The sequence below is a fragment of the Diprion similis genome, chromosome 8, assembly GCF_021155765.1.
Source record: "Diprion similis isolate iyDipSimi1 chromosome 8, iyDipSimi1.1, whole genome shotgun sequence".
In the NCBI taxonomy this organism is placed as follows: domain Eukaryota; kingdom Metazoa; phylum Arthropoda; class Insecta; order Hymenoptera; family Diprionidae; genus Diprion; species Diprion similis.
The window spans coordinates 2332167-2351925 of NC_060112.1; the positions used below are offsets into that span (position 1 = coordinate 2332167).

At 38.3% G+C, this 19759-nt stretch overlaps 2 protein-coding genes across 3 annotated transcripts in view; both read left to right on the top strand.

Moving 5' to 3' along the window:
- The window catches only part of LOC124409913, a 50417-nt gene extending 41534 nt beyond the window's left edge, over positions 1-8883 (top strand). The window contains exons 3-5 of one of the 2 annotated variants that reach the window (XM_046887867.1): positions 6199-6459; positions 6576-8355; positions 8414-8883. In XM_046887867.1, the coding sequence (XP_046743823.1) occupies positions 6199-6459; positions 6576-6890 (576 nt within the window). In that variant the 3' untranslated portion in view covers positions 6891-8355; positions 8414-8883. The remainder of the gene's footprint in view (positions 1-6198; positions 6460-6575; positions 8356-8413) is intronic. The other variant, XM_046887868.1, reaches the window with a different exon arrangement.
- Positions 8884-15086: 6203 nt separating this feature from the next.
- On the top strand, positions 15087-17341 carry LOC124408483. Its single transcript, XM_046885431.1, has 2 exons — positions 15087-15182; positions 17028-17341. The coding sequence occupies exons 1-2, from the start codon at positions 15125-15127 to the stop codon at positions 17339-17341; spliced, it is 372 nt and encodes a 123-aa protein (XP_046741387.1). The 5' UTR covers positions 15087-15124.
- Positions 17342-19759: the final 2418 nt, after the last annotated feature.

Here is a 19759-nt window from a genome sequence, read left to right on the forward strand (position 1 = left end):
GCAAATCGTATCCGATTACATGTTATATGTAGTGATATTTTTTTTTTTTTTTTCTTTTTTTTTTTCAACAACAGACTCTGAAACTATACAGACCATGGAAATCTTTATATGTCTGGGGAATTTTTGTAAAGAATTTGAAAGCTCAACGATATTGTTGAGTATAATCTTGATTTACGTGGCAACTGAAAGTATAATTCATTCTCTTACACGCACCTTGTCCTAATCCTTTCGACTATCTAGAAACTTTGAGATTCTTTTTCTTAAACAAGTTTCGGTTATTAGTGTTCAGTTCTTGTTGCGGTTCAAGGAAAGAAGTCTTTTAGAGGTGATGAAAAAAAAGAAAGAATCAAATCACGTCTACGAGGTGAAAGAAAAATGTTATTACAGTGTATTTTTTTTTTCATTCAATCTATACCAGTAAACAATGAAAAATCTCGATTTTGAAACTGATTACTTAAATACTATCAAAAGAAAAAAGGCGAGAAATTAAAATTGAACAATTTAAAACACACTGGGCTCATCGTTATACTCTTTGTTGCATTGTTAATGTTTTTGTTCTTTCCTCATCTCTTTCAGAGCCCATCTCTTCGCCACCACTCCTTCTTCATACGCAGGCATATTTATAACCGCGTTGTCTATTCGTTCGACACGGTCAATGTTTGGCTATGTTGTAACACGTTCGCCACCTGTTGACTCTGCTCACGCGCCGATTCGCCGCCCAACCGAATGAACGAACCAAAGGGGGGTTTGCTCCGGCGTTACGCAACCCCCCCCAAAAGCCGTCTATCGTGCGTAACTTTTTTTTATGTAAAAAAAAAAGGCCGTTTTTCATCTATATTGTTTTTCTATTATCTTCTTGCTCAGGTTTTTGCCCCCCCCCCCCCCCCCCCCCCCCATTTTGCGCATCGCAATGTATGCCTGTATTATCGTATACGTGAATGAATATGCTTACAGATTTTTCTGTAATATTGATTTACAATATTTCGGAAATTTTCAACTTTCCGGCGACGTATATCAGTTACATGCTGTTGTAAGGATTGATGCATGTGTCCGGTAGTCTCGTTGAGAAAAGGGTGGAGGTATGCACGGTGTAAGACCTAGAGAAAGTAGAGAAAGAAAAACGGGGCGGCGGTGGGTGAGGCTTGCGAGTTTGGCTGATTGTGAGAGACCGTACGTTTAACATACCTACCGTATGTATTGTAGGGAAGGAAAGAAGGCCTTGAGGAGGCTCTGGTGCCGTGGTGTTCCAGATTTATCAAGACACAGACTAAGCAAACGGTAACAAACTGTACAAACACCAGTTGGCCCCGTCTAACGACGACACGTGCGTCAATTGCCGGCGCTCGCCGCCTTCGCCGCTTTTGCTTCGACATATACATATACATATACACATATGTATATGTATATACAATCTATACATGCCTGCCTGTGTATATTTTCTTTTCTTCTTTCCACCCCCCCCCCCCCTCCCCTTCGCCAGACGATCTCGTCGCTCGTATATGCATGCATGCGTTTATATAAAATTCATTTTGTAAACAACAACAACAAGAAGAACGGCAACAAAGTTATTATCCTAGGTAGGTTTGTTTTTCTAACAAACTATAAATTACATACTAACTGTATACGCGTAGTTGCGTAGTTGTCTAGTAGGATCTTTTTACCTTTTTTCCGTGCCTTCGCGCCGTATCCTGTCTTATGTATGTACATACATATGTATGTAATATAAAGCGATTTACGATGCGGGAGCAGAGCTGTCAAATGTGGGTGGTATTATATACGTATATATTATATGTATATTGTTACGGACCATAGATGCCCCATAGTTTTACGAATACGTGTATGTATATCCATTAAGAGTTTTCAATATTTTTTCTATACCTCTCAATATTATATAAATACCTACACTTGTACAAGATTGTACCCTCGCGACGATTTTTCTTCCTGTCTGGCTATACACAGATTTTCCTTGGAGTACATCCACGCGTTTTGTACTTTGATACATACAGGTATGGGTATAAACGTGTGCAGCGGAAGACTATAGCATTAAGGAAAAAAACAACAACAACAACAAAAAAAAAAGAAAGAAAGAAAGAAATGAGAAAATGATAACAAGTAAAAGAAACTAATGAAAAAAGGAAGGGGGAGAGAGAAAAAATAAAATGAAAGATCTTATCGTATAACAAAAGTCTGCGATAGCATGTGTATAGAGAACGTAATGTTATTAAGTGCCGGGGTGGTTATGGCTTTGAAGATAATATCAAAATAAAAAATGTAAAATAATAAAAGTCGCTCAATTCAATTTCATCCCTCACGTAGTATTTCGTGCTTATATGTATATATATATCAGCTTCTTCCCGCATCGTTCAACATCTCAAAGAATATAATACCACGTAGCATGTGTAATTCCTACGCACAATAAGGTCACGCGTCGTTTTTGATGAAACGCAACTGTAAGTTATTGACTGGAGCATAGACTGCAGAGTTAAGAGGTCGAGACGAGAAACGGACACCAAGACGAGATCTTCTCTAGTTGCGCATCACGGCGACGGCCCGGCCGTTGTGTCGCTTATTTTACTCAAATGAAGAGTAGGAGGAGCTGGGAGGCTTTGTGATAAAGACCTACCGTATTTTATTGCCGTGTTATACCTACGTTATTATAGGCACAATATGCGTTGGACACATAAATGTTGTACATATTATTCTGATCTCGTGTGCAATACAAAAGAGGCTAATTGTATTATGTCTAACTGAATCTTCCTCAATTTTATATTAAAGGATTGAAAATTATCTTACATCCTTTTCTCATTGGCTTTAAGTCGCAGTTCCCGTCGGGACGCTTCCAACGAGCCGAAGATCGCCAAAATCGGTTGAAACTAGTTGCTAATTGACTAGCGCGAATAGAGCGAGTAACGCTGGTATTTGGCTTGAAACGACGATATCTGCGGATCGGCTTAACCGAAATGAACGCGCGACGACTCGTTGGGTTCGCCTTGATGTCGGAAACGGTAAAATCGACGTCGTGACCATTTTAATTTTTCCAAATTCAAAAACTGTTGCCCGCTTTTAAAGGCACAACAGCTCACTTAACGTTATTATCCGTTGAAAAAAACCATTATATATATTATATACATATATATATATATATATATATATATATATATATATATATATGTATACACGTACACGGATTGCTCACGCAGTACGTTATGTCTATGGCTCATCCGCGTGTCAAGAGGTCGCGCAATTACTCAGCGCTTGTTGTTTTATTCTTTTACTTTTTAGCTATTCATTATTCACTGCACATTTACTGTATATGCATTAGATCCTTGGCCGACAGTCATTGACGAACATTGCAATGGCGACCGGAACACGAGTAACTGACGTGTGTTGTACAGATATATGTATATAATATATACATATATGTATAATACATAGATATACATTTCATTGCACGCTGAAGAGAATAAATCGGTAATCGATGATAAACAACGAATCACGTGAAACGCGAACTTCTCTAGCGTGTTCTCGTCTCTCTTGCTGATTGTTCAAAACGGTTTAGATTAGAGATAGTTAATTATCATGCTGTGACTACCGGATCAGGAGATAACGAAAGATTTTTGCTCACACTCGGAACTCTGTCATCGTTTATACACATCTATGGGTATATATAAATATATATTATACATGAGCGATTCAGAATATCTAATGTACATCTCGATGGCGTTCGTACATCGCACAACTCGATAATAAAAAATTCACTCCGAACGAAGGAACGAACGAATGAATGAATGACGAATGAATGAATGAATGAATGAATAAATGATGCTCGTCTATTACGGGACGGCCGTCTCATCCTTGGATAAGATGCAGCAGATGCATCAAAGGCCAACATCGCCGGAACTAAACCGAACTCTATACGGTTGCGTTGCGACCTGGCCGATCAATAAGTACAGTCCCGTTGCTGCTTGTCCTGCTGCACTTAATTTCCCTTTTTCTCGCGCCACGCGGTCCCCCCTGCTGTTTTTAATACCTACTACTACTGCACAACGCTGCAGGATGAATGATGAAATCTTACATGCACGAACCAGGGGTGTCGCTGCGCTTGGATGATGCATGGATCGGGAGCCTCTGACGCACCCTGCAGTGCTAGAGTCGGTTGTATATTTTCCTGACCCCATCGCTAGTCGCTCTCAAACCGGCGTTATGGGGTCGACGAGAGATGCTGCGCTTTCCCTCTCTTTTTTCCCTGCGGATAAAAGGGAAGCGCGGCGGTGAATCACAGACCGTGAATCAGAATTTTGTCAACTTCTGTTACCCCCCCCCCCCCCCCCCCTCTCCTGTGCATGCAATCCTCGGAAACTCTCTCGGATCAATCCGTGATTTTTCCACTATTCGAGCAGGAGAAGAAATCCACCCTTTGAACACTTTCTTCGGAGGATAGATATCATATTCATGTCTTTTATAGTCACAGATAATAGCGAGTTTGAAGTCTTTGAGGTTCCAGCTTCATGGTGCAAGCCACTGGTCAGAGAAAAGCGGGAATTCTATGGCGGTCTGGTGGAACGGTAAAGAATACAGCCTTTTCCACCATCAGAAATTCTTAGAATAATTAGTTTTTCACGTGCTCAGTTCTATGACCATTAAATAAATCTTGAAAATGTTTTTAAAAACGTATTGATTCAGAGGTTTGTTTGTTAAATAATCGAAATGACGTTATTGATTCGAATTTTAGTCAGAGAGAAAACTGAAGGAATTTATTAGACTAATTTTACTGGCCATCATGAAATCACGCGCGGGTGGCGTTCGCTGCTAATCCTTTCGTCAAGTATTTGGTGTGAAAAATGCATTCGGCATGTAAGGCTGTTAAATCGCTCAGTTGTTGACGTGGTTGGCTTTCAATTTTCGGGGTCTTTGACCTCCTCCCCTGTGTGAAAAAGTATAAGAGAACAGAGCTCTGCGTCTCCGCGCGTTATTGCTAGTTGGACAAACAGATATTGTTATACATGTCGAGTCGAGGGAGAGAGTGAGAGAGAGAGAGAGAGTGTTTTTCGAAAAAGATTTATGAAACATGTATGTATGTATGTATTTCTGCAACTCTTATATTGTTCGTACGTAATTCCGTCGCAGCCATGCGGTATAAAGGAGAGACGAGAGGTATGTAATCTGTTTGGAGCCTTCTTTCTTTTAGAGATTGCATTTGCAGTTATAGAGTTGCGAGTGTTGGGCCTTAGAGTGAGTTAGTGAGTTAGCCGGGAGATAGCGAAGTCGGTATCTGCTTGCACGGACAGTTCTCATCGCTTGTGTAGACTGCTACAGGCCCGTCTGTATTTATCGTTATGCCTGTGTGTTATCCGTTATCGTAGCCAGACGTTATAACGACAGCAACGGGGCAGACTAGTTGGACGACCACAATGACCGGTGAAACAAGCTTAAATAAAAACTAATCACGATCCACCGCTTCTTTTTCTTTTACTTATTTTACTTCTTTTCTATTCTATTATTACCACTCTTATTAGTATTCTTCATTTTACGCCACGATTCCCATGCTGCTTGCTCTTGACGCGTGCAGACCACTTATATTATACATCGCGAAACGGATAGTCAAAACACACCGCAATATCTCTCTGTATAACGTTTGTTAAATGCGTGTTGTCGTCTTTTTCGACGGACAGAGACCTCCATTGATAACCCTGGAATTTATTACAGCTATGGATAGATAGATGGATGGATGGATGTGTGCATGCATGTGTTGTGTTTTTGCAACCGATTCTCTCTTTTTTTCTCTTTCACCCACTTTTCGCAATCGGTCTTCAAGAGTTCAGGTACCCCTTATGCGTGACGCACGCCGCCTACTGAACGTGTATCTCATGAACGATATCCAACTTTCAAATGCCTACATTTTATTATATTATAGTCTTGCAGCGGTTACTAATCAGTAATATTAACGCCCTCCTCCTCCTATACATATAATCTACACATTCTTATCATCTACGCACGCCAAAGTGCGTATAGTATAAATATGAGGAGATCGCAGATCCACGATTACTTATCATACATGTGTACATAGTTATATCGGGTCCTCGGAAAAGTAAATATTAGAAAGAATGAACGCCTAATTCTTACATTACACTTCTGGTCTCTCAATCAGTTTTTCATTCTTGCGATTATCGATCTCTCAAGTATATCATTATATTCCAGATGCTGTCGGTTAGCGGTGGAATGGAGGTGGGAAGCGGTGGTCGAGGAGGTCGCGGTGGGCTCGGGGGAAGCCTCCAGGAGGATGGACCGACCTCTGGAGTCGAAAACGACGTCGTCGCCGCGACGAAGGATCGGGCGGTCAGGGCGAGCAGCGTACGCCAGGATCTGGCCCTGGACCTTCCGCCCCGGTTGCAGCTACCCGACGGCGAGGAACGACCTTACGGAGCGCACGCCGGACTCCATCTTCGCGACCCTGAGCAGGTGAGGAATCGCAGGTTGTTGAAACTATCAGAGACGTTTGGGTTTTTCTTTATTATTGTGTGTGTGTGTGTATTGGTGTGTCTCATTTCTAATTCTGCGACGTCGGCTTGTTTCAGGAGAGTGAGATTTACCAGAAGTGCGTTAGGCCGCCGCCAAATCGGACAGTATTTGACAGTGAGAGTCCGCCTGCTTACAGGAGTCAGGCGGCCCTGCTTGACGCCCCGGACAGAATAGTGCGGTGTCACAGTGCCGGCAGTTCACTCCTCAAAGTATTCAGAAAGTTCCCAAACTCCGGTAGTTCGACGCCCTCGGTTATCGTGCCGAGAAGGCCAACCCTTTCCAGCTACTCAGAGTCGAGTAGTAATCTGAGTAATTTGTCTAGTCTTACGGTAGTGCCGTGCGAAACTGACGAAACTCATCAACACGTCTGATCCTTGGCGGTTGTGTGCTCGCGCACGATTACTTCTTGCCTGGGTTTAAGTAAACTTTTTTACTACGTTGTTGTCGCCTCGCCGTCGATGATAATTATACCGCCGACGCGGCTACGCTTGGCTTAGTTGTTCCTAATTATTTGCGTTTCAACGATCGACGATTATCGCGAAACGACGGCTGCAAGAGAGGGCGGAAATTAATGAATAAAAGGCTGACTACCAATCGACTCCCATCACAGAATAATAATTAAAGGATTATCACACTCCGGGAGAATGATTTCCTCATGTGAGAGGAACACACTGAGAAAAGAAGAAGATAGAAAGCAGAAAAAGGAACGAGATTTCTGAAATTTTTATTCTCTTCCTTTCATCCCTTCGACGTAAGTCGGGGAGGAAAATGAGACCGGGAAAAAAATTTTACACGACCACGAGGCAAGATTGTAATAGCTGGATGTGAGATTTTTTTTTTCTTTATTGGATAAATTCATTATGTGCACATGTATGTAATATCGAGATAACCAAGGTGCAGGTGTAAAAGACTGTTAAATGACGCTAAGCCGAGGATGCAGATGAATTAATGATAATTATGAAAATTTTATTCTTGATTCCTTATATTAGGGAATTCATAATGATAATGATAATGATAATAATGATAATAATAATAACAATAATAATAGTCGTAGTAATAATAATTATTATTGTAATAGTAATTACGTGTGGTGAACGAAAGGGAGAGAAAGAGAGAGGGAGAGGGAGAGAGAGACAGAAAGTAAGGTAATAATAGTAAAGCCTAAGTTCACTCTGACAGAGTCAAACTTATAGTATATATTATTATATATAGCAATATATATATAAATATAAAGTAATCGATTTTTTTCTCCATATTTCTCAACGTCCAGTATCGTTGCATATTTTCTTATATTTACTAAAACAATGCTAAATAATAGAAAGAAATACATTACATACATTCATGCATACATTAAACCTATAAAAATGTATTACCTATTTCGTTACGATTAATTAACAACATTACGAACCGGTTTTAAATCTCGTTTTGTTAGTAGTAGATTTTTCTTTCTCTTTCCTTTCATTTCTTCTATATTTCTCTTTACATTGAAACTGTTTGCCAATGGTTATAACGAATGAAAATTGACAAGGAGAAAATGAAAAAGAAAAGAGTAATGAAAAATTGAGAAATGGAACTTACGAGATGGTATTATGAGTTAGAAAAGTGTCGAACGGTAGCAAAGAACTGAGGGAGACGAAAGGGGTTCGACATTCTTTTTACATTTGTTTTTCCTTTACACATTGCAATCCAGATACTCTGCCGACGCGTATTACGAGTTGTTGGGGCGTACGTTAATAGCTTAAATACACATGAGAGGCCAGTCTATTAATATAGATCTCAAACGAGTCCAAAGTTACGTTAGAGAAAACGGGATAGAGAGAGAGAGAGAGTGAGAGAGTGAGAGAGTGAGAGAGTGAGAGAGCGAGCGGGAGGGGGGAGGGTGGGAGGGAGGGAGAAGATTGTATTAATTAAACAAAGAAATGAGTCAAAGAGAGATAATAAAATTGAAATCTACGACACTGTAAATAGATATAATTATTGATGGATGGGTTTTGACTGACGCGCGGTATTTCTGCTGTCACCATAGCTCAGCCTGTGATCTTTGGTTACTCCTACCTGAAAAGGGAAGAAGTAGGGTGAGAGTGCGGATGTGAATGAGAGGCATTATGTCGGAAGAAAAAAACACATTCGATGATCGAATCTGTCAATTTTGTTAATCACGCATACAAGATTGAAAAGAAAACGAAACTATGACTAAATTCGCGGTGTAACGGATGACGGATGAGAACGTGCTTGGACGATTGTCGAAATACTCTGGCGTTAAAGTTTTTGTTTCCACTGAAATTAACGAATTTCAGACAAAATAAGAGAAATTGAACAAAGGCGTAAATAATTGAAAAACTAAATAAATTGAATAAAGAATTAGAAAAAAATTGTTGATTGGCAATGCAGTCGTAGTTTATCAAACATATATATATATATATATACACACATGTGCGTATGTATATATATGTATATATGTATAGCAGAAATTACGATATCGATTTTCACTCGTGAATATTTGAATACGTGTGCAGAGAAACGTACGAGAATAAATTGAACTTATAAGTAAATAATAATGTTAATAATAATGATAATAATAATAACAACATTAATAGTTATAATGAAAATAATAGTGATTACATTACGAAAAATGTTGCGAATGTGCCCGCGAGCGAAATATTAACGAAAGGAAGTCATTTTGTTTAGGAGTAAGATAGGCGAGAACAAAAAGGTGAGAATAAAACAAATAGAATGGAAAATAAGGAAAGAGCCAGCGAAGTACTCTAGAGAAAGTGGAGGGGGGAGGGGGGGTGCGAGCAAGGGAAATGAAATGAGGAAATCTATGTAGTGCCAAGGCATCTAAAAAGAAAAATATTGTAAATATTAAGCTAGGTAGTTCAATATCAATATAATTCTCCAATGAAAAAAAAAGAATATGTATGCGCGTATACATATATACATACACGCATATGTGTATGTGTATACAAGCTGATACGTATACAATAAACTGATAAAACGAAAGAAGAAAAAAAAAAAAAAAGAAAAAAGAAAAAGTGAATCAACAGAATACAAGGAATGAATAAATAAAGACGAATGACGACAAACGATGAATGCACCAAACCAGACAGAGTTGCTGCGAAATATAAACACAAAAACACATTCTGAAGCTGGATGTTAGATATTTACGGTCTACGGAATATTATACAAAATACAACGTCAGAGTTGATTGAACTTTTCTTTATTTTTTTCTTCTTTCGTTTTTGGTCTCTTTTATCTGTTTTCTAATATCTCATAGCGTACAATTCGCTCACGAATTGTTGTTTATTTCTTTAATTATTTACTACACCTGAAGACGAAGTAATTGCTGTCTATAATTCCATCAGACACAGATTACCATTATTCACTTTACCACCTTGCTTCTTGACATTCTGATGAAATATCCTGCTACCTTCATAATTATTATTATTAATAACGTTATTATTATTATTCTTATTACTGTTGGTAATAAAAATAGTAATTTTACCATTATTTTTTTTTAATGGGCAATATTATAATTATAATTATTATTATTACTATTACTACTATTATTATTACTATTATTATTACGAAAGCATAGGCCACAGTTCAAATCAAACGGACTAACTATGTCTTGACAAAGATGAATTTGAAATGGATAAATGAGTAAATAAATAAATAAATAAATAAATAAAACTGACTGATCGATAGACGCGTTTGTAAGTCTTTTTCTTTCGTTTTTTTCACGCTAAAAGGGTCTTCTCTACCTAGTATTTCTTGTTACTGTTGCCGGGTATAAATTATTGCATACAAATAGAAAAAGTAAAATAAGCAGGTGGATCAAGAAGGGAAAAATAAAACATACATCTGATATATCGACATCACTTATTTTATTATTATTTAATTGTTTTGTTTGTATTATTTTTATTTTTTTTTTGTTTTTACTTGTACAAGAATCACACGATCAATCACGAGGCTTCCAAATACCAAACATATGAACATCGGATGATAAAAATTTCGATATTCATATAACATTGACGTGGATTTGTGAAAGAGAAAATTAGTGAAAAAAAAGTAATTCTCCTTTCTATTTTGACTCTCATTTCCTCCGTGTAAGAAAAATGTAGAATCATCTCTTTCTTGTCACTCGTAATTGATTGTGAAATTTTAATACATAACAGAATCGGAATAAAAAATGAACGGAAATAAAAGTTGATACTATACATTTTACAGTTGTAATGGTCACGTTTCGTTATCAGCAGCACCATTATTATTTTTAACTACCATCACCGCTTCTTGTATTTGACATTACGATTTTTTTTTTTTTTTGTGTAAATAACGTTAGAAATATCATCGTCATCACCATCACCATCACCATCACCATCAGCATCACCATCACCATCATCATCATCATTGTTGTAAGTTGTTGTTGTTGCTGCTATTATTAATTATTATTAATTATTATTAGTTATAATTATTATTGTTATTGTTATTATTACAAATACTACTTGTAATTCGAAACTGTGAGTACATGTTACGTGGCGCGATATCAGCAGGCATAGTTTGCTACGATGAAGAAACATAGTTATTGTGTAATATGTCCTCAAAGCGAAATTGGAGCGACAATTTTCGTTCTCGTGTCTTGCGTCTTTGGGGATAAATAATTGACGCAACTTGTTACAGTTTTCATTAATCAACCAATTTCTTTGGTTATACAATTAAAATATCCACTTAATTCGATCGAAGAAGGAAAAGATGGTGTTTCAGGCGATTAATGGCGTTCGAAACGAGTTGTACATATAGCGGCTTGGTTATAAATTTTTGACGCAAAGGGTACGAAGAATTGCCTTAATGTCTGTAATGAAAAAAGAGATAAGGAAAGTCTTGACCCTCGTAAAATGTAGTTGAGGAAAAATTAAAAGAATACCAGACTGGCGTTTTGGCGAGACAAGTTTTCTCAAGTTATAGATTTACGATAGTGATAGTTGAAATGAAAATATTGACTATCGTAAGTGTAATAATGATTATTACAATAATTATACTGATAATATGATACATTTGATATAATAACGATAACAAAAATAATGATAATGAAGTACGCATAATCCACGGGAAAATAGTAGCGGCTGAAATTTTTTATAATAGGAAAAATTCTCTCGTTATTGCGCAGGAATATTATAATTATATATATATATCCACGCATATGTGTCTATATATACAAATCTAATATTCGATCATAGTTATGATTTTATAATTAAAGTACTAAGAAACAAAATAGTAAGGGTAATAATAATAATAACACTAGTAGAAATACAAATCTGTAAAAATTATCTTACGACGTGGGACAGCGGCTATCTACTTGTGATCGAGATATTTCCGATACTATTGTGATTCCCCCAAAGAGGGGGAGAGACAGAAGTAATTAAGTGAAGATTACAAATAAAAATAAAGAAAAACGAAGACGTGTTCCAAATTTCCAAAGCGAACTCTCGTATTAAGTGGCGTGTAACTGGAATAGAAAAACTAGGATAAAGAAAGAAAAAAAAATCTGTTATCTTATAATAAATAAATATTAGAGGTGAATAATTGAACCGTTGAAATGATGATGATTCGCAACTATTATATAATTCTTATTGAATGCAGTATATATTATATATATACACGAAGGGAGGGAGAAAGAGAGAGAGAGAGAGAGAGAGAAAATATATACACAACATGTATATACTGATTAATCAATTAATTTCCGTTGTCTTCGCAGCTTTGAGAAAGAGAAGAGAAAAGAAAAAAAACGAAGAGGTTCTATTCACTCGTATAATCTTCCATTTTTTTTTTCTTCTTCGTTCTCTTTCATGGATACCCTATATCTGACTGCCGACTGATATCGTTTTTTTTTTTTAAGAATATAGGCACACACACACACACACACACACCCATTTGTGTGTATATTATATATTTAAATATAAGTATGTATGTACTAAGTTGTATCCTATATCGTTGCACAGACTCGCGCAGAACTGATGTAAAAAATACCTATACGCATAAGTGGAGCTGAGATTAGAAAGAATTGACAAAAATATTTATAAAACAAGGGGATGAAAAAAATCAAAATCCATACCGCCGCTTGCAACTTATCCATCACTCTAACTTACATATTTATTTATTTATTTATTCATTTGCTTGTCTACTTCTTACCTCCCGCAGCAACAAAAAAGGACAACTTCTTCCTTACTTTCTTTGAAACTATTCCGCTCTCTGATGTTTAATGGCTTTTGATAATCTGATGATTGATTCATTAAACTTGAACTTATACGCACCACGTAGTTATATTAATTAATCGATGAATTAATAAATGGATAAATAAAAAAAAAAAAAAAAATGAAAAAAAAACGCGCGTGTCTACGTATATAAAATATTGTGTACATATATTTGAATGAAATGATGATGGCCATTTGCTTGATAAATTATGGCGTGGAAGAAATTTCTTTCTTATCCGAAAACCCCTCCTGGAGTCCCTTTATACGTATAATAATATAAAAAAAAAAGTAAATAAAGAGATTAAAAACATGAAAAAGTCATATATTAGTGGCAGGCTGCAACGTTTTCACAGAAAAAAAACATATTTTGAAATTTATTATTATTCGGTGTATAATTATAACGACAATTATATTAATATCATGCAGTTTTCTACAAAATAAAGAAAACCACATTTGAAACGAGTATTATTATCGTCGTTATCATCATTATTACTGCTCATATTGTTACGACAAGTTATTTTATCATTCAACTTTTTTTATAAGCCTTCATACTGTGTAATAATTTATAAACGGTAATTTGAGGAAAATAACTTCCACAACAAAAACCATTTCGATATGGGTTATTGAATCGACCGCGCCTGATAGTTCGAGTTCATGCCTTCAGATGTCAGGCCTGGAACTTCTGTATTTTAGCGCCTCTCGTATTCGTCTGCGTAACTAACTTTTTCAGACCCATCGGTAATCGCGCGATGCGTCCAAGTTCAAATTCCCAGTAGTTCATAGAGCCACCGCTATTGTGCGCGCGAATTATTTGAAAATTTAAAATCCAATTTCTCGAAAATTTTTCTCTGCATTATTCTGAAAATAGGAACATGAGGCTCAATCGCAACGGATTTTTCAGTAATTATTTTCAATATCAAACTGGACATATTTCTTTGAATCCTTAGTCCGGTTGAAGGTTGTTTTTTTTTTCTCCCTAGGTATCGAGACCATGTTTTTATTTTTTATAAACACCTGACGACCTGGCCGCTTGACAGGAACAGTGCGAATAATTTCGTTCCACTTTCCCCGTTCGCGCAGAATGTAATATTGGTACATAAATATGTATAAACTTATAATTTACATTATATATTTACATCGTTTCGGCTATTATTAAAATGAACATTCAGCTTATTATTGGAACCACGCGTACAGAATTTTATACATTATACTGAACACGGAGGAATGGGATAGCGAAAACTATAGTTTTTCAATCAAATTCATCCACAGTTTTCAAAGTACCTGAGTTCAACGCACATTCGCTTATTATCAAGGGATTTAAGGGGCAAGTTTACGCCCGATATCATTATCTAGCTCATTTTTATACCAAAACACGCGAGTTTACATAACATGCACTTTCTCTCCTTGTCATGTTTTTTTGTTCCCTTTCTCTTTTGGAAACCTATATTTCAGGTAACAGAAGCGTCACGAATAAGGGTTGGTTAGACTCTACCATCTGAATCCCAACTAACTTGAATGACATAATCGAGGCTTAATTAACAAACACGTAGAAGTGGCCGGAATCAAGATGGCGGCGATGATTGCGATCAGCTGATCGCTTTAGATTACTCATATTATGAATATCAGGGTATAAAAAGATTCGGACGATTCTCCGCTGTCTACAATCGAGTTCGGATACTCTGAGAAGCTAGACGAGAAGTAACAACCAGAGATAAAAAGAACACGCGCTATTCGGTAAAAGGCGGTAGCACAGCTGGCTAAAGAGTCGTACAATATAAACTTGAACAGATATATCCCTGAGAAGTATAATATTCGGCAATTAGGAACCGCGTCGTATACGGCGAAATGGACGAGCGGTGTAAACGACGGATGGATGGCCGGACGCCTTGCAGTGACGGTTGAAGCCTCAATTTCTTCAAGAAATGTTCACGTCAAGTCGAGCTCCACGGAACCAGCGCGCTCGTAAAGTCCTTTGATTTACGTCCGAACAATTTCAGATTACCCATGTCGCCTGACTACCTGACAGTTACGAGCTTCGGTTCAAGCGTCGTTTAACGGCTGCATGTTTCAACTACTAATTCGGTTTCGACGCTCCCGATTGATCCTTCTTCTCAATTTCATTTCCTAAGTAGAAAATCGAAGAAGCGGAGATGAAGCCAAAGAAGAACAAGACGAAACGCAGAGGACAAGTTGAAGCTTGGTCGAGGATCCAACGATAAGTACAATTATTACGGTTCAACTTTCTACTCGCTCGCCGCGCAGCTTCCACTGCATTCATAATCATATTGCTCTTCCAGAGATGAGGATCACCCTGCGTGTATAAGTGCAGCACCAGCGGCACAGCTGTTTCCCTCATGACGGATCGCGTCCGCTTGTATCCACTTTGTAAGAGTCTCAAACGCTCGCTACAAAGTAATCCTGTTTATTATTTATTAGCCTGAACGCGTTTGAGGTCAGCTTCAACGTTGGAACGTGTACAGCGTTCACCTATAACAAACTTATTTTACGTGTGCCACAGATTTTGTTCTTCTCTACTATAGATTATCACTGTAATCCTACAAGAAGATCTTGGATTCGGCTTTCATATTTCTCCTCTGTGTAGGTACATATCGCGTCGACCGATTCTAATACTTCGTTCTTCTCATCTTTACACATAATCACACGATACACTGTGCCTCTGTACTTATCTTCAGAGGATTTTCGAGTCGAGCACAGGTCACGTCGATTTCATGTAGCGAGGTAATAATTGTGTGTTTTTATTTCTAGTATTGCTCGTATATATTTGAAATATTTAGAGATTTAGAGGAGTTGGTGATTATTATTTTATTCTATCGACAAAACGTGACGCGATCTCTGTTTGTTATTGCGGCGAAAACGTTTGTTTATGCATTTCGGGTAATTGGCCAGATGCTGCAGGTTCGCAATGACACGCCATTGCACACCAAAGACGACGATGACGATGATTTCGCACAACTGCCTCTAAAATATCGAGGCAAAATGCGTTTCATGTGTACGTTATGTATGCGCAGCTTATTTCATACGCATCTCACACCTATGTAACGCGATTTTCTCTCCCTGAACTATTTTTGTCGCGAAGGAAGTTTAGCCTACTTTGATCTCGCTTCCCTCTCTCTCTCTCGTTTTCTCTCTCTCCTCGATTATTTGAGACCACGGAAGGGGAACGGAACCGACGGCGGGTCTGGTTTAGATTATAATATCTTGATATATGTATAGTTCTCGACGATTTAATTCGACGGATTTTGCCTTTGTGCTATGAGCCAAACCTGCACTGCAGTCTGAATTCAATTTTTCGAATTTTTATCACTTCAGAAAACCGAATTTCTTGGCAAAATTCAATGCGACACGCTTATACGTAGTGTATGTACCTGTGAGTTTCGCCGAAATTATATTAACGAGGTACGAACTTCCGGCTTTGGTTTCGATTTTGGCCTCCGCGGTATCCAATCCGCGAGGCTGGAGAGCTACTCGCCTTGGCTTTTCTCCAGGCCCGCTTGTTTTTACCCGGAATAAATATTATCCCTGAATCGGAGGGCGTTCCCGTTTGCTGAATTATGTCAGTCGTGTCTAAAACCGTATCTCCACCATCCACTAGACCTCATATCGTCATAACTTATCTAACGTCGTGGTATATACCTACCGTTTTTTAGCAATCGTTATAAGTTGAGGGAGTGTCTTTTATTTTTGTAAAGCGTTTGCAGATAATTGGGTTTGATTTTTAATTTGGCTTTAAACAGCCAACTTCGTACCAAATTTTATGTCAAAACAGAAAAATTTCGACTAGATTGTTCGCTACTGTTTTTATGTCAAGTTTGAAAAATTTAATCTTATAAATACAAGCCAAACAATGCACCTCGACGAACGAGGAAAAGGAAAAATACTTTTTAAATTATTCCAGATAGCTTATCTAACCGTTAGAGATTATTACACAGCAATGCAGGAGATAACGTTTCAACGTTTCAAATAACCGTGAATATAATACGTTATTTACTGAAAATAGCCTCTGTACAATAACATAAGAGAAAAATTAAAACAGCAAATTACATCACGTCAGAAAATTACGCTGGCCATAATCTTTACCGCAAATCGAGGTATTATACGTACATCGACGCGATTTTGAACCGGAAACGAACGACGGGGTTTCCGGAATTTGGGCGGCAGTGGTGGCGGAGGGGGGGAGTAAAAGGCTTTTTCGCGGGTTGTCGCGTTTTATAAATTAATCGAAATAGATCTGCACAGTACAGCGGGAAAAGGAAACGGGACGACCGACGGCCGCAACGGCGAACGGAAGGAAGAAACAAGGAAAGAAGGAGCGGCCGGCGCTTGCGCCGCGACGTCGACGTCGACGTCGACGTAGCCCCTCGTCGACGCCCACGATTCTGATCGTGAATGAACGAAACGGAGTCAGTTCGCATCCAGGCGTTAACTATCGACGGCGGTACGTCCCGGTGAGCACTTCCCGAGGGAGAGGATATCAGCCGCCGTTCACCGATCTTTCACCTTCGACCATGCGGCTCTTGCGATCCTCAAGCGACCTACCGATCATCCGATAGTCCTGCGGTATCATCGGGAGGATCACGCCCACGTGGTTTCCGGCAGTAAATCGGAAAAGACAAAACGATCGCTGTCAGGATATTTGCCGTGATTGATTTTCGAAGTATTATACTTATCATCATTTTTTTTTCACAAAACACACGGTAGGCGGTTCGCTTTTGTCATTATATGTATATTCTTAATTACGATCAAGATTGTATCGATGAACGCGCGATTTTTATTGACTCGTTCTCGTGAGTCGATGACTTTCTTTTTTTGTTCTGTTCTTTGTTTGCTCCTGATTTTTGTTTTTTTAATTCGTGTTTGTGTGTGTCTGTATTGATTTGTTTTAATCTTCTTACAAGCCTTTCTTCTTCCTACATTTTTTGCTTTTATCGAATACGATGTGGACAGAATTTTTCAACCGCGTTTGAAAAGCGCCGACCGATCTTCAGCCGATTTCTCTTACTCTAACCGCTGTCTGTGAACGCACGATTTGCAGAAAAAAAATATGAAACAGTAACATAAACAATTCACACGTATCAATGTGATTTCAACGAAAACACTCGCATAGCTCAGCTTTTTTTACCATACTTGTAACAAATGTTTCATATAAAAGAAGAGGAGAAAAACAAGGGTTTCATTCACCTACGTGTTTCGACAGTCATATACGTGGTATAAGGAACTGTTATGTAGGGCGATGAAAAAAAATTAACACCATTAACAACGACAGATAAAATTATTCCAATCTCAATGAAAGTGTGTTCCTATAGCTTCACACTTTCAAATTTGCATGAATAAATTGTTCTTATGTATCACCTAACCTTGGGTACATATGTGTAATATGTAATGATTAACATCGGTCTTTTCTGTATAACTTGAGGAAAAAATAAAAACAATAATAATAACAATTACTCTGGGATTATCGTATGCCATCTGTAGATCTGCATTTCCGTGACGATTTTTTGTTCAGTAGTATAGAATTAACTATGTAATTTACACTTGCTATGAAGAGCAACATTTTTAAGCTCATTCTTATAGTTGTTATCATCAATTCAGCAACTTGTTGCAAAAATCTGGTTAACAAGTTGTTGAACGACACGTGGAGTGGCGTGTCTATTGAATTATAGTTCGGAGAGGGAAATTTTCTTAAGATATAATGTAGAATCCTTGCGTCAGGAAAAGAACGATTATAGTTTTACACTGTGACAGGTCTGTCGGCTATAATAACGCGCGTGATTCGAGTTAAATCCGCGCTTCGAATTACCGTTTACTCGCAATATGTTTGCCGTTGTTTATTCGTTTCGCAAGTCGGGCTGGTTTTCTCTGCAGCATCCGTACCTCGACGTTTGTTTGCCTTGGAACATACCGCACTGATCGTCACTCATTCCCGCATCCCGCTTGTTTGCTTAGGGATATATAGGTATTCGCGGCAGCCGCGTACGTACAGTAGAAAATTAAAATACAAGATTTACAAACAATGCATCGCGACTTTAAAATCCTCTGCCATAATATTCCGCAATGGAAATTCATGGGATTCGTTACCATGAACTCTGGATCGCGAAAACGGAACTTTTGTTTTGCACGGTTGCAGATGCCTCCACATACTTGCACCGCAAGCATTTATACGCCATAAAGTCATACGTATGCCGGGTATAAAATATGAGTTAGTCTTACATAAGCGGCAGGCTTAATATAGCCAACACTTGCTGGACCTAAGCCACGATATTCGTATACATTTCATGTACAACCGCCCGCGCTTCGCCGGCCAGAAAACAGATGCGCTCGGCGCAGGAGAATTGCACCATGATTCAGAAAGCCGGAGTTAAAATTCAGAGATTGGGTGGAAAATGGAAGCAATGGTAAGTCGAGCAAAGCTCCGTGACCGCAGAACCTTGAATTTCCTCAGAATCATCACTGAATATTATACTCTTCGACTATTTATCAGCTGTAGGGTTTATCCAGACTTTCGGTTACCTTACGGAAATCCGCTGTTTCGAAAATAATCGCAGGTGTTAGTATGCGAAGTTCATGCATCGTTGCATCTTTTATCTCGTGACACGTCGTGCACAAAATCACGCGACCATTTCTTGGCCCGGACTCTGTGTCCAAAGGGTTAGACTGATTCTAGCCAATATTAATAATTCCGTATACCTTTATTATTAGAATCACCACATCCGTCCACCTGCTCTCTCGCACTGCGGTAACGACCGAATTAAACGGCCACGCACCTACCGCCGACACTGGGTTTTAGGTGGGTTGAACCTCACCGAAAGCTCCCATTTGGGATTCGATGTGGTCGAAGAAAGCTTCAAAAAACTCGAATCACTAGTTCGGTTCACGCTCTCCACTAGTCAAGATCAATTATACTTGTTGACTCTGGTCCCCGTTTTTTCCCTCTTCATTTCTAACGGATTTCCCACCTTTCAGGCGAGGTA

Excerpts from the sequence above, each read along its gene's own strand:
- LOC124408483 (XM_046885431.1), top strand. The coding sequence starts at position 15,125 with ATGACGGATCGCGTCCGCTTGTATCCACTTTGTAAGAGTCTCAAACGC. Across the intron at positions 15,183-17,027 it reads TCTCAAACGCTCGCTACAAA|TACAGCGGGAAAAGGAAACG; the intron begins GTAATCCTGTTT and ends AGATCTGCACAG.